Below are 24624 nucleotides of genomic sequence, written 5' to 3' on the forward strand. Positions count from 1 at the left end.
TTGCATTGAGAGACTTTGCAGCGTGTTTTTTATTTGTGTTTGAGTTGTGAGGTTTTGCAGTGTGTTTTTTATTTGTGTTTGAGTTGTGAGGTTTTGCAGCATGTTTTTTATTTGTGTTTGAGTTGTGAAGCTTTGCAGCGTGTTTTTTATTTGTGTTTGAGTTGTGAAGCTTTGCAGCGTGTTTTTTATTTGTGTTTGAGTTGTGAGGCTTTGCGTTACGTTTTCCTACACTGAACAAACTTGTTACAAACAATGTATATGGGTTGAATCTAAATAAACTGTTTAAATGTAGTAATGATCAACTTAATTTGTTTGTTTTAATTCAGCTCAAATAAATTTGTTACAACCACTTAACTTAAAGACTTAAAAAAATTAGTAAATCCAAGAAATCAACTTTCAATCATTTTTGTCAGTGTATTTGTAGTTGAGTTGTGAGGCTTAGCAACACATTTGTCTATTTACGTTTGCCTTCTGAGGATTTTCTGTGCATTTTCTTATTTCTGTTTGTGTTGTGAGACTTTGCAGTGTGTTTGCTGTGAAACCAATGATGTCTTCTTGATTTACTGGTGTGTTTTTTTTTCTTTCCTGTTTGCACATGTTTTCTTAAGTTACATTGCGATAAGCTTTCTCAGCCACTGTAAATGAATGCCTTTGTTAGCTGCATTAATGTCTTCATGAACTGGATGCTATATATTTTACATATTGAGCATTCAATTATATCCTAGTTACTTTATTTTTTTAAGTTTAACCTGCTCATTAGATAAAATAATATTTTTATAGACCTAAAAAGTTGATTTACACAGTCCTTTATGTTTTAAAAAAAACTAGTTAGATGGGGAGGATCTGTCAATAAATAGCTTGAGACATTTGTACATACTTCTGACTAACCAGAATGTAGTACAACAACCCCCATTACAGAATTAGCACAGCCTGGAAGCGTGTGAAAATTACTGCATAGAATGGAAAGAATAAATGGACAAATAGAGGAACGAGGGAACTGGGGCAGTAAAATGGAGTTTCTGCTGGCTGTGGCAGGAAATGTGGTTGGACTGGGTAACGTCTGGAGGTTTCCTTACCTCTGCTACAAGTATGGAGGAGGTATGACAAGCAGCAATTTAAAATCTATATACTCATGCACCCATTAGTGCTACTTTAATCATTGCATTGTTGAACTGGTGTGTTCTCAGGGGCATTCCTAATACCCTACCTGGTGTTTGTGGTGACCTGTGGGGTGCCTCTGTTTTTGCTGGAGATGGCTATGGGACAGTACACACAGCAAGGGGGAGTTACATGCTGGCATCGTCTCTGTCCACTTGCTGAGGGTCAGAGTTATAGAAATGTCTCGTTATGAAATATTTAATTTTGAATATTCTATTTGTTAATCTTTTAACATGTCATGCGGTTGAATATGCATGGTGGCATTTATTTTATTTGCTATTTTCCTTTTTGAAAGTCAATAAATAATTAAACTAAAAACAAAATAAAGACTCTTGGAAGAAACCATTTGGTTTAATAAATAAGCAGTGGAAAAAGACAAAACTCAAAGTGCATGCATTGTCAAAACCACATTTGCATTTTACAGAGGTGGGTAAATGATCTTTTAATTCTGCATTTCAGACAGTCTGTTTCTTTTGTCAGGCATTGGGTATGGAGGACAACTGATTCTGCTGTACAGCTGCATGTATTATATCATCATTCTGGCCTGGGCGCTTTTCTACCTAATTTTCTCATTCAAATCCCAATTGCCATGGGCCAATTGTGATAACACCTGGAACACAGGTGATCATCTCTATAGATTAATAAATCCATAAAGAACAAGTGCTATATTCTAAAATAAATAAATAAATACAATATTTCTGTTTTAGATGACTGTATAAATCTTGTCACAAAGAATCTGACCATCAACCGGACATCTCTGATAAATTCAACACCGGCAGCTACTGAGTTCTGGGAGTAAATAAATAAATCACAATTTTTTGCAATAACATTTTGCTTTAGCAAACTTCATATTAATGAATCAATCTAATGAAATTGGAATGATTATTCTGTATATTAAAACAAAAGCATATTTTTTATGTGTCATCACAGACGCAGAGTTCTATCTCTCTCTGGGGGTATTGAGGACATTGGTAAGATCAACTGGGAGATTCTTCTGTGTCTCATTGCAGTGTGGATCATTTGTTATTTCTGTGTCTGGAAAGGAGTCAAATCTACAGGCAAGGTGTGCAATAATGTTGCTTTACATCTGTGTATTAGTTTTTAAAATCTCAATATAGTTATTTTTACTGGTGAAAAAAATATGCATAACGTATAATACATTTAAGCTACGTGGCAGAAGAACAACAGAAAACCTCAATATATTTATAATGTTTTTGTTTTTGCCATGGCATTAATGATTTTTTTTTATTTTGAGCCTGTAGGTGGTGTATTTCACAGCTACATTTCCTTATGTGATGCTGCTTGTGTTGTTGATTCGTGGTTTGACTCTTCCTGGAGCTCTTCAGGGGGTTGTATTTTACCTGTACCCTGAACCGGCCCGTCTTGCTGACCCACAGGTAACCCCACATCACAAGACAGTAACTGTCATATTTTAATGCACTAATATACAGTATGCTGCTACAGTCAGGTCCATAAATATTGGGACATTGACACAATTCTAATATTGTTAGCTCTATACACCAACACAATGTATTTGAAATTAAAAAAACAAGATGTGCTTTAACTGCAGAGTGTCAGCTTTAATTTGAGAGTATTTACATCCAAATCAGGTGAATGGTGTAGGAATGACAACAGTTTGCATATGTGCCTCCCACTTGTTAGGGGACCAAAAGTAATGGGACAGAATAATAATCATAAATCAAACTTTCACTTTTTAATACTTGGTTGCAAATCCTTTGCAGTCAATTACAGGCTGAAGTATGGAATGCACAGACATCACCAGACACTGAGTTTCATCCCTGGTGATGCTCTACCAGGCCTCTAATGCAACTGTCATCAGATTCTGCTTGTTCGTGGGGCATTTTTGCTTCAGTTTTGTCTTCAGCAAGTGAAATGCATGCTTAATCTGATTAGAGTTAGGGTATTGACTTGGCCATTGCATAACATTCCACTTCTTTTTCTTCAAAAACTCTTTGGTTGCTTTTGCAGTATGCTTTGGGTCATTGTCCATCTGCTCTGTGAAGCGCCGTCAATGAGTTTTAAAGCATTTGGCTGAATATGAGCAGATAGTATTGCCTGAAAAACTTCAGAATTCATTCTGCCGTTTTTGTCAGCAGTCACATCATCAATAAATACAAGAGAACCAGTTCATTGGCAGCCATACATGCCCACGCCATGACATTACCACCACCTTGCTTCACTGCTTAGGATCATGAGCAGTTCTTTTCCTTCTCCATACTCTTCTCTTCCCATCACTCTGGTACAAGTTGATCTTGGTCTCGTCTGTTCATAGGATGTTGTTCCAGAACTGAAGGCTTTTTTAGAAATCTACTCTGGCCTTCCTGTTTTTGCGGCTTACCAATGGTTTACATCTTGTGGTGAACCCTCTGTATTCACTCTGGTGAAGTCTTCTCTTGATTTTTGAGTTTAACACACATATACCCACCTCCCAGAGAGTATTCTTGATCTGGCCAACTGTTTTGAAGGGTTTTTTCTTCACCATGGAAATAATTCTTCTGTCATCCACCACAGTTGTTTCTATGGTCTTCCAGGTCTTTTGGTGTTTCTAAGCTGGAGCATTCCAAACAGTTTTTTTTTTTGGCCACGTCTAATGTTTTTGCTATCTCTCTTTTGGGTTTGTTTTGTTTTTCAGCCTAATGACGGCTTGCTTGATTGATTGTGACAGCTCTTTGGATCTCATCTTGAGAGTTGACAGCATACGATTCCAAATGCAAATGACACACTTGAAATGAACTCTGGACCTTTAATCTGCTCATTGTAATTTGGATAATGAGGGAACAACACTCACCTGGCCATGGAACAGCTGAGAAGTCAATTGTCCCATTACTTTGGTCCCTTAACAAGTGAAAGGCACATGTGCAAACTGTTGTAATTCCTTCAGCATTCACCTGATTTCGATGTAAATACCCTCAAATTAAAACTGACAGTCTGCAGTTAAAGCACATCTTGTTTATTTAATTTCAAATCCACTCTGTTGGTGTATAGAGCCAAAATACTAGAATTGTGTCGATGTCTTACTATTAACTACGTTGTTTTTGTTAAAAACACAACACAATTGAATAGATTTTCTAGATCTATTACAGGGTTAGTTTACCCAAAAATGAAAATTGTGTTATTAATTACTCGCCTTCATGTTGTTCCAATCTACTGAGACCTCTCATCTTCAGAACACAAATTAAAACATATTAGTTGAAATCTGATATCTCCCTGATACTTCATAGACAGCAATGGTCCCTAGACAAAGTGCAGAAAAGAAACCTAAAATTTTATTGAAACATTCCACATGACTTCAGGGGTTAGCTGTAATCATAAAAATCCGCAAGACTACTTTAGTTAGAAAAACTTCACATTGTAAAAAAAAAAAAAACCTACCTGTAAAGCTACAGTACTGCTTACATTTTTAGGCACTTGTGTACAAATGCTGTAAAATGAGGATGCTTTTAAAAATAATGCATAAATACATTTTATTTATTAATTAACTTGTTCATTCAATCATTCTTTTTCTTCGTCTTAGTCCCTTTATTTATCAAGGGTCACCACAGCCGAATGAACTGCCAACTTATCCAGCATATGTTTTACACAGCGGATGCCCTTCCAGCTGCAACCCAGTGCTGGGAAAATATTAATTAACTTATATTAATTAAATCCAATCAACATTTGGTTTGACCACACTTTACATTTAAAACAATTGCCCATAATTTTTGCAGGGAGGTTTTTTGAAGCATCTTATAGATGTTGCCAAAGTTCTTCTGTATTTAGACTCCCTTTGCATTTAGTCTCTTCATGTCATTCCAGACAAACTGGATGATGATCACATTAGATCTCTGTGCACTTGCTGTTGTTAGACTCCTTCTGCACTGTATAATTAAAATTAATGTAAAAAAAAATGATGTTTGAAAATTTTAATTGATATTTCAAACTGACATGCTACAGAAAAATATATAAACTTTATTTAATGTTTTTAAAAGACTTTAAAAAACACGTTTTTATGACTTTGAACTTCCATGAATTGTTGCCATCTACAAAAGATCTGAAAGCTCTCAGATTTCAACCAAATATCTTAATTTAAGGTTTTGTGTATGTAGGTTTGGTTGGAGGCTGGAACTCAGATCTTATTTTCCTACAGCGTGTCTGTCGGCAGCATCACCGTTTTAGCCAGCTACAATAAATACCACAACAACTGTTACAGGTTAGTACTGGTGCTTTCAATAAAATTAGATTACTAAAATAATTACATTTGAATGTGTGTGTGTGTGTGTGTGTGTGTGTGCGTGTGTGTGTGTGTGTGTGTGTGTGTGTGTGTGTGTTATGTGCATCAGGGACTGTTTGGGCCTTTGCCTTCTTAACAGTGTCACCAGTTTTGTGGCTGGTTTTGCTGTGTTCACAGTCTTGGGCTTCATGGCTCATGAACAGGGTGTCCCCATTGAAGAGGTAGCAGAGTCAGGTACTGCAGCATTTCATGAAAACACAGGACAGATTATGAGACATCTGAAAGTATGAACTAAAACATATCACACTTCTTCTCTGTCAGGTCCCGGACTAGCATTCATTGCTTATCCACAGGCTGTAGCAATGATGCCCTTCCCTCAGTTGTGGGCTGTTTGTTTCTTCATCATGATTATTTTGCTAGGCCTAGATACACAGGTAATTTAAACTAGCACAGTTACAACAAAACAAAAAATGAGTTGATATATTTACAATAGGAAATTTTACAAATACCTTAATGATACATAATCTTTACTTGAAATTACCTAAATCTATAATTATAACTCATACAATGTATTTTGGGGTATTGCCAAAAATATACAGTGGTGTGGAAAAGTGTTTATCTCGTGATTTCTTCTTTTCTTGCATGTTTGTCACACCTTAATGTTTCAGATAACGATAACTGAACCATTTTAAATATTTGTAAAAGATTACACATCATGCAGTTTTTGAATGAAGGTTTTTATTATTATATGAAATCCAGATGCAAAACTACATTGCCTTGTGTGAAAAAATGTTTTCCCCCATGACCTAATTACTGTTTGGGCCACAGCTAGCAGCAACAATTGCAATCAAGCATTTGATAACTTCCAATGAGTCTGTTATAGCACTGTGGAGGAATTTTAGGGCAATCATCTTTGCAGAATTGTCGTAATTCAACCACATTGCCAGGTTTTTTTTAGCATGAACCGCCTTTTTAAGGTTATGTCACAGCATCTCAATTGGATTCAGGTCAGGACTTTGACTAGGCCACTTCAAAGTCTTCATTTTGTTTTTCCTTCAGCCATTCAGAAGTGGACTTGCTGGTGTGCTTTGGATTATTGCCTTACTGCAGAACCGAAGTTCATTTTAGCTTGAAGTCACTAACAGATGTCCGGAATTTCTCCTTCAGGATATTTTGGTACACAGCAGAATTCTGCTGGTTTCATTTTTAACAGTAAGTGTTCCAGATACTGAAGCAACAACAACAACAACAAAATCCCACTAACACCACCACATTTTACTGTTGGTATAATGTTCATTTTTTGAAATGTGGTGCTACTTTTGCACCACACATAATGGGACACAGCCCACAGAGTATGTTCCCAAAAGTCTTGGCGATCATCAAGATGTTTTATGCTGAAACTGAGTTGAGTCTTTATGTTATTTTTACTCAGTGGTTTTTGTCTTTGAACTCTGCCATGCAAACCATTTTTGCCCAGTCCTTTGTTATGGTGGAGTCATGAACACTCATTTCACCAGCATGGACCACGCCACACTTTGAGATAGACTTCATTGTAGGGATGAAGGGAATGGTAAGAGAACAGTGGGATGAAGGGGAAGAGAAGTAAGAGGATAAACAGTGAACAGATAGGTAGGTTGATTGGGCGTACTATGATGATGCCCCCCACCCCACCCGATTCAACCTAGGAGTGAAGCAAGGTTTATAGGATTGTGAATGGAAATAGAGGGAGGGTGAGTTCGAAAGAACAAGAAGAACAGTGCTAGAGGGCTGGTTTGCCTTAAATAAGTTTTAGAAAATAGGTGATTGGTTAAGGAGACAAAGGGAGGCGTGGTTCCGCCAACAAACTTTTGTTAACATGTTAACTCCATATTAACTGAGGCAAGTGAGACCTGCAGTCATTTGGATGCTGTCATGGGGTTTGTGTAACCTCTTGGATGATTTGTTTCTGCGCTCTTGGGATAATTTTGGTCGGCCGGCCAATCCTTGGAAGGTTCTCCACGGTTCCATATAACACCTTAAATAATAATACAAACCTAAAAATTTAAAAATGGCATATTGTAGTTACTTGAGCTATCTTTATCTAATATTTAAATTTGTTTGATGACAAACCGGGGCGACGTGGTGCCGCAGTGGGTTACATGTTCGCCTCACAGCAAGAATGTTGCTGGTGCGAGCCTCGGCTGGGTCAGTTGGCATTTCTATGTGGAGTTTGCATGTTCTCCCTGTGTTCGTGTGGGTTTCCTCCGTGTGCAAAGACATGTAGTACAGGTGAATTGGGTTAGCTAAATTGTCCATAGTGTGTGTGAATGGTTGTGTATGGATGTTTCCCAGTGATGGGTTGCGGCAGGAAGGGCATAAGCTGTGTAAAACATGTGCTGGATAAGTTCATTCCATGTGCTGGCGGTTCATTCCGCTGTGGCGACCCCGGATTAATAAAGGGACTAAGCCGAAAAGAAAATGAATGAATGATGGCAAACACCAGTTTTTCACACCACTGTGCCTGTGCAAAATAGGATGTCATTGTGTAGTCCATTATCACATAATTGAAAAATGTCAAAAAGCGCAACTTGGCAGATGTAGCAAGCCCAAATTTCATTCATGCTGCTACCCACATTCATACAATATAGAATATACATTTCTAATGATTGGGAAGTTCAAATTTTGTAGAAATTCAAAGTAAAAATATGTTACCAACTCAAGCTGTATGCGATTTCAGATGCAGCTCATGTACCTTATTTCCAACATTGAAATTACTGTCATCATACCAACCAATGTGATGTTCCAAACTTGTTTTGAATTTCCCATCAAAGTTTGTTTCAATGGAAGCTGTCATTACGTCAGTGATGGACATGTTTCCAATGGTTCTGCGCAGAGAAGGAAAGCGAGAAATCTTACTCCTGTTCTTCTGTCTCACTTGCTTCTTTGGTCAATTCATCATGGTTACAGAGGTAAGAAGTGTGTGTGTGTGTGTGTGTGGTAGATATAGAGAGACAGAGAGAGAGAGAGAGAGATTGAGGTGGAGGCAGAGAGTTAAAAATCTCGACTTTTATGTAGATTAATGCAGATCTAAAATGCCAGAAGGGAGGAGGGGATTCCTACGTAGCAAAATTACTCTGGCCCAGCTCTGACCCACCAAATCAGCGTTTGCTTGGCCTAGATGCTTCAGTGAATCATGGTACATTACTGGACCAAGTCTGGCTTCGAAACAAGGTCCAATCATGGATCATATCGGTTCCAAGTCTCAGTCAAGTTAATAAACCTTAACTGGGCCAAATTCTACACTTGAAATCATCATCAAGTCCTGTGTTTCGCCTTAAAAACAGTGCCACCTTTGCAAAACACATGCTATGTGTATGCCAGTGCCGGATGAATGCCTGCTGTGGCCGCTTTATGCCAAATCTGGGTCAGAATTCTTTGCTACCCGTGTTATAAATGTTGTAAAAAGTAAGCAATGACAGTTTTATAGAGTAATAGTAATATAAAATTAGCTTACAATAAAATACCTAAGCTATGCATAGACAATTTTTTTCCAAATAAAAAAAGAAATTACGAAATGTAAAAAAATATATATGAAAATATTTTGTGGAGTTCGCATGTTCTCCCCGTGTTCGCGTGCTTCCTCCAGGTGCTCTGGTTTACCCCACAACCCAAAGACATGTGGTATAGGTGAATTGAATAAGCTAAAATGGCCATAGTGTATGTGTGTGATTGCAAGAGTGTATGGGTGTTTCCAAGTGTTGGGTTGCAGCTGGAAGGGCAATCGCTGTGAAAACATATGCTGGATTAGTTGGCGGTTCATTCCACTGTGGCAACCCCTGATTAATAAAGGGACTAAGCAAAAAAGAAAATGAATGAATGAGACTGTCCGGTTTTTAAAATTGAGCAGGAATTTATTTATCAAAAGGTTTTAATTTATCAAAAGTACCAACTGACCACAAAGACATCTTTTTAAACTTTGCAAAAACTCCCAAGAACTGTAAGACTTTGTGTTGACTTTTACTAACATCATATTGCTCTTAATCTGTAATGTTGTATTGTTACCTGCAGGGGGGGATGTATGTATTCCAGTTGTTTGACTACTATGCCTGTAATGGAACCTGTCTTCTGTTCTTGTCTGTGTTTGAGTCTCTGACCATGGGATGGATTTTTGGTGAGTTGCTCAACAATGTCAACAAAATACATGCTCACAATGCCATAAAACATTGAAGCAAAATACTTTTCACACCACAGGGGCTGATAGGCTGTTTGACATCATTGAAGACATGACAAAGTCACGACCCAACTACATATTCATGCTGTGTTGGAAATATCTGACTCCTCTTGTGTCCTTGGTGAGTGGCTCTGGATTTCACTCTTTGGTTTGGGTCTGTTTTGACTTGGGACATGTATTACGCCTAAAGTATACTTCCATAAACCACAGTTTAAATACCAAAATATATAAGCGTTTAAAAAATAACCCCCACAGTTGAACTTTATTTTCTTTCCCTTTTCACCATTTTCTCTTGTATTCTGTTTAAACTCAGGTGTGTTTTGTCTGCTCTATGGTGGAGTACCAGCCTCTGACTTTTAACCGCTGGTATGTGTTCCCAGACTGGGCATATGTACTGGGCTGGTTACTGGCTCTGTCCTCCATTGTGCTTGTGCCTGGATGGGCACTGGGCCGGATGTGTACTGAAAAAGGGAGTTTGAAAAAGGTTAGGATGTTCATCTTTGATTTTGAAAAAAATAAACTAGCCACTAAGACATCGGTTCTCAATCCTAGTTCTGCAAATTTTACAAATGGCACATATATTGAGTCTGTTTATATGGACACCACTTACACTCTGATTTTAATATGCTCAAGACGATACTCCGATTAAGAGTCTACCATGTAAATAGAGATTTTTATGACCTGAACCCAACTAAAATCATAATCGTATTAAACACAAATCGAATTAAGACATGTGGTTTATTCCTATTTTAGTCATATTATTGAAGGGCAGTACAGATATGTAAACACCTTAATCAAACTATTACCACCGTTTAGGACTTAGTCCATACACACATGGCTGTTTGACAATATTCTGGCACCTACTGAGCCAGTCGAGGACACACACATCTCTGAGTGCACACATACAATACACACAGTGAACTTCTGGAGACACTTTCTGAAATTTTCTTTAAATTCGATACAAAGTTCCATGAAAATAACCCTCTTCCACCAGTCCTTATTTCATACTCTCATCCATTACCTCAGAGTTTGTCATGTGGGCATAAATAAAATGTTGCTGAATGAAAGTGAAACTGCCAAATTGCAAGTAGAAAAATTAAAAATGAAACTACCAAAATTAAATAAAACTTCGAAGGAAACATTGGATAACGTGGTTACACAATGACGTTAATCAATCTATGTGCTATAACATAAAACAGGAACATTCTTAAAGAAACTCCTATAAACACCTTACATGTAAGGTAAATAATTTGATTACTGATGTTCATGTACAACCCCAAATCAGAAAAAGTTGTGACAGTATAGAAAACGCAAATAAAAAAGAAAGTAGAGATTTCCAAATTTACTTTGACTTTTATTTCATTGTAGACAATATGAACCCAAAATATGTCATGTTTTGTCTGGTCAATTTCATTTCATTTGTAAATATACATCCTTTCATGCCATATAGACCTGCAACACATTCAAAAAAAATGGGACTGGAGGAATTTAGGGCTAGTAATCAGGTAAACTGATTAATAAATAATGATGTTATTTGAAACAGGTGACTGTAATTATGATTTGGTCCAAAAGCAGCAAGGTCTAGACCTTTAGGAGCAAAGATGGGATGAGGATTTCCAGTTTGCCATCAAATACATGAGAAAATTATTGAATTGTTTAAAAACAATGTTCCTCAAAGAAAGATAGGAAGACATTTGGATATTTCACCTTCAACAGTGCATAACATAATTAAAAGATTCAAGGAATCTGGAGGAAATTCAGTGCGTAAAGGACAAGGGCTTAAGTCTAAGCTGATCCCTCAACCAGCACTGCATCAAGAATCGTCATTCATCTATAAGCGATATCACCACATGGCTCAGGACTACTTTGACAAACCTTTGTCAAGTACCACAATACGTAGGTACATCCACAAATGCCAGTGAAAACTGTATTGTGCCAAAACGAAACCCTATGTTAACAGTGTCCAGAACAGCCGTTGACTTCTCTGGGCTCAGAGCAGTGGCAGATTTAGGCATAGGCAATGTGGGTGATTTCCCAGGGCAGCATCTTGCTAGTGGCGGCATGTAGACACCCCAATTCCCCGGGTGGGACGCCCACACATATTTCAACAAGACAATGCAAAATCACATTCTGCACACATTACAAAGTCCTGGCTGCGGAGGAAGAGGATACAGGTACTTGACTGGCCTGCCTGCAGTCCCAACTCGTCTCCATTAGAGAATGCGTGGGCCATTTTGAAGCGCAAAATGTGACAACGAAAAGCCTGTACTGATGCCCACCTTAAGACTTCATTTCCTAAATCTATTTTAAGTGTTAAGTGGTAAATGCTTTACTTTTCCTACTTTTTTGAAGTATGTTGCAAGAACCAAAATTGGAATAAATGTTTATGAATGTAAATGTTAAAATTCATGAGGATCACATTAAATAATGTGCTGTTGTCTGCAAGGAAATACAAGTCAAAGTAAATTAAGAAATCACTTCTACTTTCTTAATTGTGTTTTCCATACTGTCACAACTTTTTTCTGATTTGGGCTTGTAAACGTAGTCATTGACTCCATTTACATGGACACCAATAATCCGATTTGAATGCGATTAAGACAATAGTCTGTTTTAGAGTCTACCATGTAAACAGCGATTATTTATTTTTTTATAAAATTTTTTTAGTTTAATCAGATTTAGGTCATAATCGGACTAAAGAGAAATCAAATTAAGACATGTGGATTATGCTGATTTTAGTAACATTATTGAAGTGCAGTACAGACATGTAACCACCTTAATCTAACTATTACTGCCATGTAGGACTTTTCGCTGCATTTTGCGACAGGATAGTCCACACACACACACACACACTTGGCTGTTTGACACTCTTTGCACCTACTGAGTAAGTGCAGACCACAGACACTTGCATCGTGAAATGCGAAGGTTTTTTTCCATTCAGCATGCGGTATGAACTTCCATTTAAAAACAAGTCTTCCAGCAGTTCATAGTTCCATCCAATATCCCGTTTGTCACGGGGGCATGCCTGAATGAAAATGAAAGTGTCAAACCGCAATTAAAGTCGACAAACTAAAACTGAAACACCCGAAATTACCTAAAACTCCGGTGGAAATGCGGATAGCACAGTGACGCAATGACTTTAATCCAATTATGTGCTATAACATGTAAAACGGAATCATAAAGAAACATTCAAAAAGCAACTCATGTAAATGCCTTAATCTTATTATTGTCTTAATTACTTTAAGGCAAATAATTAGATTGCTGACGTCCATGTAAATGTAGTCATTGTCAGTGCCTTCTTAGAGCTCTCTTCTAATGAGCTTGTTATCTAAATCAAGTGTGCTAAATAGTGCATGGAGGGGCAGGGGGGTGAAGACCAGGATTGAGAATCGCTGCACTAAGACATAGCCTAGGTACAAAACCATGATTAAATCCATATCTAACTACAAGACAAACAATGCTAATCCACAACTACCAAATAGAGGTAATCGATCTAGTTGACTTTCAAGTTTAAGTAATAATTACCTAAAACCTTGTGTTTGTCTGTCTTCACAGCGCTGGCGCCGCTTGTGCAGTGCTGATACAAACCTTCCACTCACCTTTAAACAACGAGCTCAATTAAAGGAAACAGCTTTCATGACAGAGATGGAAGACTTAGTTAGGGCAAGCACAGAGCAACATGAAATCTGACAATGATCATTATTTTGCAGTCAGTCCTTTCATTACTATTTTAGTAAATAGCCATTAAGAATGATTTCAAACCTGCTGAAACAAGGTATGTCCTAAACCAAACAAGTTGTTTTAGACAAACTGTATATGTCTGGTCTCTATTCTTTAATACACCCCAATAAATATTACAATGTAAAAAATTTCCCATTTGTCTCCCTCTTTACTCATAGTTAGTCCTTATTTGGTCCTCTTGTTTCATATTTTTGGTTCTTCATCAAGTTGTGTCCATTTTGGGCTAGATTGTTGGTCTTCATTCTTATTTTATTAATTGTTCTCAGGTTTCTTGTACCATTATGCTTACTTATTACATAAACTGCCTTCAGATCTGATCCCTGCTATCCTTGAATAACCTCACTATATTTAACCTCACACTTATTATGCCTTGTGAAAAAGTGTGCTTGTAAAGTGTACTTATTGTGATCTCAGTGTATTGTTCTAGTAACTGAATAACTCCGAAATTTGGATTATCAGAGGAGGTATCAGGCATGTTAAAAAGTGATTTGTGCATTACTGCAGATGCGAACCGTTTGATTTGTTTAACTGGTTTAACCGGCCCACTTTTAAAGATCCAGTTAAAAATAATAATTCATTCCAGAATCTGCCATCACTAGTGTGCGTGAGGGTGTGATTGTGTGTTTGTAAATGAGAGAGAGAGGCAGACAGATACACTGTGTTTTCTCACTATGTCTTGTTAATTTGAGCTATATAAACAAAAACTGACATTCTTGTTTTAAAACTAGCCCACTCATCTTTAAGGTCCTAGTAAAAAAGTGGTTTTGGAAGATTGACTTTCAGTGATTGACTCCAGCCGGAGTCGAAGCTCGGGGTAGTACTCCTGCGGGGCCAGTTTTCCTGCCGGAGTCGGGAATGGGAGGGGGCGGTGGAGACTCCTGCAGGAAGGGGCCAGGACTGGGGACTCCTTTGGGAGTCGTGCTCGGGAGTAACTCCTGCGGGAGTCAAAGCTGGTTAATGAGGGCCTATGCGGAAGGAAAAACAGAGAAACCAGATATGTGCTAGAAATAGGGGGCAGTGGTTGACTCCTGCGAGAGTAGAAGCTTAAGATAACTCCTGCGGGAGTCAGAATTGCGGGAGCCAGGATCCTGTGAGAGTAGGGAAAAAGAGGGTAGTGGTGACCTTGCATTGGGAGTAAATGGTGAAGGAGTGGCTGGAGTGGGCATGGCTCTTGGGGTTTTACTCCTGCGGGAGTTAGAGAAGCAGAGTAGTGCATGCAAGGAAGAAAGCTGAAAGAAAAGAAAAAGGGGAGAGTATGCAGAATTTGGTCGCTTTGGAGCGAGGATCAGGGCAGAGTAGTGCTTTGCTGAGGGGAGTAGCAGAGTCAAGTCCGTGCTGGGGAGACAGGGAGGGAGGAGCATGGGTAATGCTCATAGTTAGGCATGCTGATTACTTTGGCAACCAATGGGTGAGTTGCGGCTGGTGAGGGTCTGTTGGACAGTTTTGATGTAGTAATGGCTGAGGCTGAGTCTGATGCCATGGGTCTGGGAAAGCCCTATGGGCTGCAGAGATAACTGCTCCGATTCTAGATGAATGGCTGAAAAATGGGTTTGTGGGAAACCTGAAAGGTAGAGGATGACTTTTAGGTGCTTTTGGAATCGGTATCATGTTATGAGATGATTAGCATCATCTGCGTAAAGGCTTGTGGGGGTTGGAAGTTTCAGTCATCCCAAAGCACCAGTGGGTATTAGTAGAACTGACTTTAATATTCTTGTAGCGTGGAGATTAGAAATGAATGGGGTGATGAAGGGTAAGGAAAAACAGTAGAAAGGTGCTTTAAAAATGTGTGAAGGAATGTGCGTGGAATATGATCAAAGGGTATTTGGGGGTGATGGAGGTTTCACAGAGGTAGTAGTTAGGTGGTTTGCAGCCATGTCAGTCCTGAATAGGGAGGGACAGGAGTAGGGTGGGACTCTTCAGGGCCAGCTGCCAGAGTTTCTGTATATACATAAAGAGTTGGCAAGGTGTCTTGATTTCGGTCCTTAAATCACTCTCCCTCTGTATTACATCACATGCAAGTTCATAGGATGTATAGATCAGCCGTGGATGCTGAGAATAACTTAATAAGGTCCCGGAGTTGATTGATTGTTGAAGGGGAGAGAGTGATCCGGGGTTATTGGAGGCGGAGTTTGCAGGCAGTGCGGCTGGAGGCATGGCTTCTTCGAGAAAAATCGAGCAGCAACCAATCGTTGTAACAATGGCTGTATGTTCAGTCAGTGGATTCAGCCGACGATAATATTCCAGTTGAGGTAAATGTGACTTATTGATTTTTTAAGTCCCTATTATAGCATAGATTAAATAAAACGTGGTAATAAAAAAAATAATAATAATAATAATAATAACTAGAACCTAAAGTTCTTGACAGACTTTGATGTTGGCTTGAGAGAGCCAGTGTGACGGTGCTGGGACTCTAAGGCAGTTGGCATGAATCGCATCGTTTGCTAAGTGTTGCTAGGTGATTGCTAAGGTGTTCGGAGTGGTTTCTAGGCAGTTGCTGGGGTTCACTGGGTTGTTAACTGGGAAGCCTCATTTACATGTTGATCAACCCCAATGCGTAGCCAGCGTTTATAGCATGTGACAGCATTATGCTGATCATCATGTAGCTAATCACTGTTGCCAGCTGTAGCATACAAGAAATCCCATTGCTTGCATGGGTCAAACAAGCCAATGCCCAGCTGTTCTGATGCTTAAGTAGAACAGTTCATAAATGGTTACTAGGTTAGGCTGTTTGTTGCTATGGATCTGATTGATGGCTTCGTGTGATGATACACCACAGCTTCTTGTGTAAATGATGTAAATCAACCCAGATGTCTCTACGACAGTAAAAACTAGGCTTGGACTTAGCGAAAAATAGCTTGCCATATTAACATAGGAAATATAATGCTTAGATTATTTATTTGACGACCAAAGGTGTGACCAGTATTCAAAGATATGGTGACAAATCACAACAAGGACAGCTTTCTGTCAATTATGTGATTATGTATCAGTAATGTAAGTAACGCTAATGACTAATCAAATAGCTAGTAACTGTTGGGATATATAAGTGCTCTAAAATATATAACAGCATATATTATCTAATGATAAATTATTTTAGTTAAGTGCATACATACAAATGGGGCTTGTCATTTGAAATGGATTTGGACTAATGTAAACATGGCTTGCCATATTGAACTAATCGCTGGATTCTGTATTCTTTTAAGCAGACAATCATTGTATAGTTTAAATAGTCTGATGCACATTGTATACTTAAATGATACATCAGGCAGTGAATTGGTTTATAAAAATTCAGACCTAATGTGATGGTTCCTAATGGAAATAGTTCACCTGAAGCGCTGAAGGATGTCTAAAATTAAATCTGAGTGTGTGGGACAAGGAAGGCTTTCATGATGTACGTTACTGAGTAATTGTTTAAGTCTGTATAATCGTTAATAACGTCTTACGTTTGTCCGTATATGACTGCTTTGACTCTATGGTAAGTGCTGTCAGCTATGGGAATAATCTATGTGCAGCATATCGATCGCCATTCGATTGTTTGTCTGCCTTGTAACACCACAGTAGAAGATGCCTAAATAAAGCGAGAACAGTGTGCGTGTGATTAATTTTAATACGCGGGATCTTTACCTGGTAATGCCAGAAGTGGGAGAAAATAACAAGCTGAAAAGTCCGAAGTTATACGTGCCCCGACCGGAGCATTATTGATCGCTGTATCTAAACTTACGGTAGAATACAGCTAGTGCTGGGCACTCAATCAATCTGAACCAGCGACTGCTGGATCTGGGGCGCTGCCTGGAGGCTTGCACAGTTTGATGGAGGCTCGTCCCTGGCGTGAGTGAAGGCCAGCGGCCCTATGTTTAAAGTCGAGGACTTGTTGGTGTGCTCTGCTGAGTGGTAGTGCGCTGGATGTCGGGTAGAAGAAGCAAGAGGAGCCGTGCAGTTTTTTTACATTTTTGTTTATGGTAAATGAAATAATGTGGTTTTAATTCATTTAATTAATTACTCTTGAAATATTGCAATTTATTCCTTGAAATAATTTAGCAAGTACATGTGCAAACCAAATAAAAATCAATATTTAGTTTAAAAACACTTCATATATATATATACAGTTGAAGTCAGATTAGCCCCCCTGAATTATTCGCCCCCTTTTTATTTTTTCCCCAATTTCTGTTTAACAGGGAGAAGATTTTTACACACATTTTAAACACATTTCTACACATAATAGTTTTAATAAATCATTTCTAATAACTGATTTATTTTATCTTTGTCATGATGACAGTAAATAATATTTGATCAGATTTTTATATACAACTTAAAGGGGCATTTAAAGGCTTAACTAGGTTAATTAGGTTAACTAGGCAGGTTAGGGTAATTAGGCAAGTTATTGTATAAAGATGAAAAAACTGCTTTTATTCTAGCTGAAATAAAACAAATAAGACTTTCTCCAGAAGAAAAAATATTATCCGACATACTGTGAAAATGTACTTGTTCTGTTCAACATCATTTGGGACATATTTAAAATAGAAAACAAAATTCAAAGGGGGGCTAATAATTCTGATCGCAACTGTATATATAACTTTTCAGTTATTTTTTACACACTTTTATTGTACAGCATACAGTATATGATGTGTAAAATTAATAAAGATTAATGAGTTTATTAATAAAACAAACAAATAAACAAACTGAAAAAAGACCCCCCTCCCCCCCAATTGTTAGTTTTTTTTTATTCAATAAATATAACAATTTATTTATATTTATTCTAAATAAATAAAAAATTTATTAATAATATTATACAAATATTCTTCTAAACAAATAACAGAAATCAATCCTAAATGTTACTGGAAAATAATGTATCAACTGGAGTGATATGCCAAGAGATCACTTAAAAAATATTTTGCATGATTATTAATTATGACTATTCTAAAGAATACAAAAAAGAAATATTTTTTATAGAATTATCTGTGGTCTTAGACCTGACTTATGGCCGAGAATTAATGTTATGAAGTCTTAACTCCCTGACTCATTATACCTCCTCTCTGCTTTAAAGCCATGCTTAGTGAAAGTAACATAGTCATCATCATCTTATTATATTAAGTTTAGGTTAGTCGACTTGCAAAACTCGCTGCATGCCCACACATTTGCACAAAAGTCTGTTACTCCGGTTTCACTGCGCTTGAGAGGTGCGTATTTTAAGGGGTGCATGCAAACAAACAACCGGGATTCACACAGGAGCTGGTGAGGTGCACGAGAATAGTTTTCTGCACCCATGCCTCAGTTTGTTTTCACCAGCGCTGAGTGGGGGAGACGGTGAATCAGCTACATCAGTGGCACCAACAATAATTTAGTGGCTGCATTTTATTTATTTATTTATTGAAATATTGGGAATTTACATAAGTACATTTAAATTAATAATGTCAACAGCAAAATCATATTGGGGTGGCCACAGTTTACCCAGGGGTGGCCCTGGCTTGAATGTTACAGTGATTGGATATTCTTCAAGACGAAGATGACTAAAGGTAAGATGCTTGATTATTTATACTGAGTTTGGAATCGTCTGATTGGTGGTTCGTACCCGGGGCCAGCCATGTCAATCATAAGCACGTGATCCTCTCGAAATTATTTTATAAATAAACTTCACCTAGGGTGGTTTGCACTGAAGACTTTATTTTACTTGATTGTGTTTTTCTTTTCTCTTTATTTAGAGGTTTGGGTTGTGCTAGTTTGTGGGTTTTGATTATTTATATATATATATATATATATATATATTTCTTTGATTTTAAGTGCCGCTTGAAACTTGTTTTTCACCTTGAGTTGTTTTTCTTTCCTTGCCACCTATTCCCTAGCTTATTTTCTTAAGATCAGATCTTCTTTTAAATCCCCTTGGTAAATTACTATCAAGAGACATAACAATATGTTATTTAGAGTTTACTTAAATTATATCACAGTTTTAACTTGTGATTTAAATACAATTTGTTCAGCTTAAGGGTGATTTTGTCTTGATCTTAAGACATCACAGTTGTTTGCCTCATAATGGATTTTTGAAAACTTCATGCACCCTTGCGTTGCATTTGCCAATAAATTGTGCTTCTATATTAGCAAAAGTAGTGTTATGGGAAGCAGACGGACAAGGAAGGTGAGTGAATTATTAACAATGTTTATTTTCAACACATGAGCACATAAGGAGAACGGAGGAGAAGTGAGTGTAGTCCGGTTGTGCGGATGATCCTTGGTGGCAGGCTGGATGACTGATACTGAGGGAGACCGAATGCACACACCAGAGGGCTTGCGGGGAAGACAGACTGATGACAAACACAAGGCAGACAGGACACCGGGAACACTGGACAAACTAGGAGAGACAGAGAGCAGATAAGTACAATATACTGAGATTTGAAATGCTAGTGATTACCAGGAGGTGTTCACTCAGAGTCCGCTTCGTAGGAACGAGACCAGACAATGAGTGAAGTGAGGTGTGTGCTTATATAGTGAATGGGAGTGATTGGGTGCAGCTGTGCGTGGTTAATACTCAGGTGATGGTGATCTTTGCGTGATGCTGGTGGAAGAGCCTGGCCAATCCGTGACATTACCCCCCTCCCCAGGGCCCGCTCCTGAGGGCCTATACCTCCGACGCCGTGGTGGTCTACCACGTCCACGAGGTGCTGGAAACTCGGGGTGATTGGAGTGGAACTCTTCCATAAGTGCAGGATCTAATATATCTGATCTGGGGACCCAAGATCTCTCCTCCGGACCGTATCCCTCCCAGTCGACAAGATATTCCAGCTGACCACCACGACGTCGGGACCGTAGAAGGTCCTTGATCTTGTAGATGGATCCGACTTCCGACATCAGTGGGGGAGGAGGTTCCTCTTCATGGCCAGGCTCTGTGGAGGGAATCAAAGGGTCGTGAAAGGGTTTGAGGAGTGAAACGTGGAATGTGGGGTGGATCCTATATTGTGGTGGTAACTGTAATTTAAACGTGACGGGGTTGACCTGCTCCAGGATGGTGAAGGGACCAACAAATCTGGGACTAAGTTTTCGGGAGGGCAGTCGCAAGCGGATGTCTCTGGTGGAGAGCCAAACTTTCTGCCCCGGCGCATAGCTTGGACCTGGGATCCTCCTCTTGTTGGAGACCTCCTTGGCTCTGCGAACTGCCCTCTGGAGATGGTGATGAGCATCGTCCCAGACCCTCTCGCTCTCCCGGAACCAGTAATCCACTGCGGGGACATCAGAAGGTTCGCCATCCCAGGGAAATAGTGGAGGTTGGAAGCCCAGAATACACTGGAATGGCGTAAGTCCGGTGGTAGGTTGCCGCAGGGAATTCTGGGCGTATTCCGCCCAGCCCAGAAACTGGCTCCAGGAGTTTTGATGACCGTGACAGAATGTTCTGAGGAACCGCCCCACTTCTTGGATCTTCCTCTCTGTCTGGCCGTTGGTCTGTGGATGATAGCCAGACGAGAGGCTGACGGTCACACCTAGGAGTCTGAAGAAGGCTTTCCATAGTCTGGAGATGAACTGGGGTCCTCGGTCCGAGACTATGTCTTCAGGTAACCCAAAGCATCGGAAGACATGGTTGAATAGGGTTTCGGCGGTTTCTAGGGCTGTGGGCAGACCCTTCAAGGGAATCAGACGGCAGAATTTGGAAAAACGGTCGACAATGACTAAAATGCAGGTATTACCTTCAGATGATGGTAGATCTGTCATGAAGTCAACTCCTAGGTGTGACCAGGGGCGGTTTGGGATGGGCAAGGGATGGAGTTTACCTGCAGGTAGATGGCGAGGACTCTTTGACATAGCGCACTCTCTACAGCCTTGAACGTATCTCCTCACATCCCTCGCCATGTGCGGCCACCAAAAGCGTTGGGATAGCAACGAGAGGGTGTTGTTGGTCCCGGGATGCCCTGTGCCCAAAGATGTATGGGTGGAATGAATCAGATCTACCCGTTGGTTTTCAGGAATGAAGCGACGATTGGGGGGACAGCCCGGCGGAGTCCTGGATTCGGGAGTGGCGATGACTGTAGGAGCGGACCAGGTGATTGGACAGACCGTGATCTGTTCTGGGAGGATTCTGGCTGGGGTCTCCATGATTTCCGGCTGATCATATATACGGGAAAGTGCGTTTGCTCGGATGTTCTTTGACCCAGGTCGGTAAGATATGGAGAATTGGAATCGGGAGAAGAACAGGGACCATCGGGCCTGACGAGGACAGAGTCTTTTGGCTTCCTTGAGGTACTGGAGATTCTTATGGTCTGTAATCACCTGGAAAGGATGTTTGGCTCCCTCCAGCCAGTGTCGCCATTCTTCCAGGGCAAGCTTGATAGCCAATAGCTCTCGGTTTCCGATGTCATAGTTTCTCTCCGCCGGGCTGAGCTTCCTCGAGAAATAGGCGCATGGATGGAGTAATGATGGTGTACCTTGATGTTGAGACAGGATGGCTCCCACTCCAGTTGTCGAGGCATCTACCTCGACCACGAACGGGATTTCAGGATCGGGGTGAGTCAGGAGTGGAGCTTGAGTGAAGGATTGTTTGAGGGTTTGGAAGGCTGCATCGGCTTCGGGAGGCCAGGAGAGTTTCTTGGGGTGGTTTTTGAGTAGGTTGGTCAGCGGAGCGGTAATGAGACTGTAGTTGTGGATGAATCGTCTATAGAAATTGGCAAATCCTAGAAATCGCTGGAGTTCTTTAATGGTTGTTGGTTTTGGCCAGGAGACAACGGCAGTCACCTTCCCCTCGTCCATGCGAACCCCTTTCTGATCAATAATGTACCCCAAGAACTGAACAGACGGTAGGTGGAAGGAGCATTTTTCAGCCTTGAGGTACAATTGATGGTCTCTGAGGGTTTGTAGGACCTCCGCAACGTGGTGGCGGTGTTCGGCCTCACTCCGGGAGTAAATCAGGATGTCATCAATATAGACTATGACGGAGATATGGAGGAACTCCCGGAGGACTTCGTGAATGAAGTTCTGGAATACGGAGGGGGCGTTGACCAGACCATAGGGCATGACCAGGTATTCGTAGTGTCCTGTAGGGGTCACAAACGCCGTCTTCCACTCGTCCCCCTCACGTATTCTGACCAGATTGTAGGCGCTGCGGAGGTCCAACTTCGTGAAAATCTTGGCGGATCGTAGTTGTTCCAGGGCCGCAGGGACGAGAGGAAGGGGATACCGGAACTTAATTGTTCCTTGATTCAGAACTCGGTAATCGATGCAAGGACGCAGCCCTCCATCCTTCTTGGCCACAAAGAAAAAGCTTGAGGCAGCGGGTGACGTGGACTGGCGGATATACCCCTGACTCAGTGCTTCCTGAATATACTCCTCCATGGCCTTATTTTCCGGAAGGGACAACGGGTAGATCCTACCTTTGGGCATAGGAGCGTCTGGCAGCAGGTCTATGGCGCAGTCCCATGGCCGATGTGGAGGTAGCTGGGAAGCTCTTTTGGGGCAAAAAACGTCTTCAAATGCGGAGTAGATCTTCGGGATTTGAATGGATCGTTTATTGACTGGGCTTTCGACAGACGTGACATAGATGGTAAGTGGTTTCTGAAGTTGAACAGGTAGGTCGGGAAAACATCTGGTTTTGCAGTCTTCACCCCATTTCTTTATTTCTCCTGTGCCCCAAGAGAGGATGGGATCGTGCTTCACCAGCCACGGGCGCCCTAAAATGATGTCCATGGATGCACCCTCCAGAACCAGAAATTGGATCTCCTCCTTGTGGAGCAATCCCACTTGGAGATAGATAGGCTCACATTTGCGATGGATACGTGCGTGGGAATGAATTGCGTTGGTTATGGGTTGGATCTGGTAGACGTGCGTCGAGGCTTCGGTGTTAAGATGGAGCTGGCGACAGAGGGCGTACGAGATGAAATTTCCAGCTGACCCGGAGTCGATGAGGGCCGTGACTGAAACAGATATAGAAGGGGTAGTTAACTGGACATTGGTGGTGAGAGGATGCATTTTTTCAATGGGAGAACTGAATACACTCACCAAAGGACGTGCTGGACGAATGGGACAGTCCAGCCTGACATGTCCTTCGGCACCACAGTACATACATAGACCCTGGGTCAGCCTCCTCTGTCGCTCAGTGATGGTGAGTCTACCAGATTCCACGATCATTGGTTCAGGTTCTGGAGGGACTGCTGGCTCTGGCGAACGGAGGAGTGCTTGGGGAACAGGTGGAAGATCGTGCTGGTAGGCCCTCAGACGATCGGAACAGCGGAGGGATTGTTGGATGAATTTCTCCAACCCCAAGGTATCGTCGAGGGCTGCTAGCTGTAGTCGGAGGCTGGGCTCCAGTCCGAGCCGGTAGGTGGTGAGGAGAGATCGCTCATTCCATCCGCTAGCAGCAGCCAGAGTACGGAACCGGAGCGCATAATCCTGAGTGGACATGGCTCCCTGTTTGAGATGGTATAACTGTTCTCCAGCTGCTACTTCTGCATCTGCGCGACCAAAAACCTCCTTAAAGTACTTGGTGAAAGCTTGAATGGAGCTGGTTACCGGCCCAGACTGTTGCCAAATGGTTTCTGCCCACCAAAGAGCCGATCCAGAGAGAAGGGAGATGATGAATGCTATTTTGGACCGATCTGTGGGATATAACTCAGGTTGCATGGTGAATATGAGAGAACATTGCAAAAGAAATCCATTGCACTCCTCCGCCCCGCCAGAGTAGGGCGCTGGTCGAGCCATGGGACTGGATGAGTGGGTGGACGGTGAAGAAGTGCTCGGTGCTGGTGGTGCTTCGGGAAGTGGAGTAGATGACAATAACACTCTCTTCAGTGAGTCCACCAACTCTTGAATGGGATCGTGAGTGCTCATGCTGTTGATTGTAGTGGTCCGGTCTTCTGTTATGGAAGCAGACGGACAAACAAGGGGAGTGAGTATAAACAATGTTTATTCCAACAGTTGAGTATAAATGAATAGTGATGGAGAGATGAACGGAGTTCAGTGGAACTGATGATCCTCTGCGGAAGGTGGGATGACAAACACTGAAGGATGACCGAATGCACACACCAGAGGACTTGCGGGGAAGACAGACTGATGAGACACACAACGCTGACAGGACACCGGGAACACTGGACAGACTGGAATGCAAACAGAGTAAAGGTAAGTATATTTGCTGAGATCGTAGGGGAGTGAACCACTTCCTAGGTTTCACTCCCCTACGATCTCAGCAAATATACTTACCTTTACTCTGTTTGCATTCCAGTCTGTCCAGTGTTCCCGGTGTCCTGTCAGCGTTGTGTGTCTCATCAGTCTGTCTTCCCCGCAAGTCCTCTGGTGTGTGCATTCGGTCATCCTTCAGTGT

At 40.8% G+C, this 24624-nt stretch overlaps 1 protein-coding gene across 1 annotated transcript; it reads left to right on the forward strand.

Annotated features, from left to right (window-relative positions):
- Positions 1–931: 931 nt before the first annotated feature.
- LOC130245311 (sodium- and chloride-dependent GABA transporter 2-like) lies at positions 932–13434 on the forward strand. Its single transcript, XM_056477974.1, has 14 exons — positions 932–1098; positions 1188–1322; positions 1639–1779; positions 1866–1953; positions 2089–2221; positions 2421–2555; positions 5265–5368; positions 5499–5623; positions 5711–5823; positions 8200–8337; positions 9437–9539; positions 9620–9720; positions 9913–10083; positions 13152–13434. The coding sequence occupies exons 1-14, from the start codon at positions 960–962 to the stop codon at positions 13284–13286; spliced, it is 1761 nt and encodes a 586-aa protein (XP_056333949.1). The 5' UTR covers positions 932–959; the 3' UTR covers positions 13287–13434.
- The last annotated feature ends 11190 nt before the right edge of the window (positions 13435–24624 follow it).

The sequence above is a fragment of the Danio aesculapii genome, chromosome 18 (genome assembly GCF_903798145.1).
Source record: "Danio aesculapii chromosome 18, fDanAes4.1, whole genome shotgun sequence".
Lineage (NCBI taxonomy): Eukaryota > Metazoa > Chordata > Actinopteri > Cypriniformes > Danionidae > Danio > Danio aesculapii.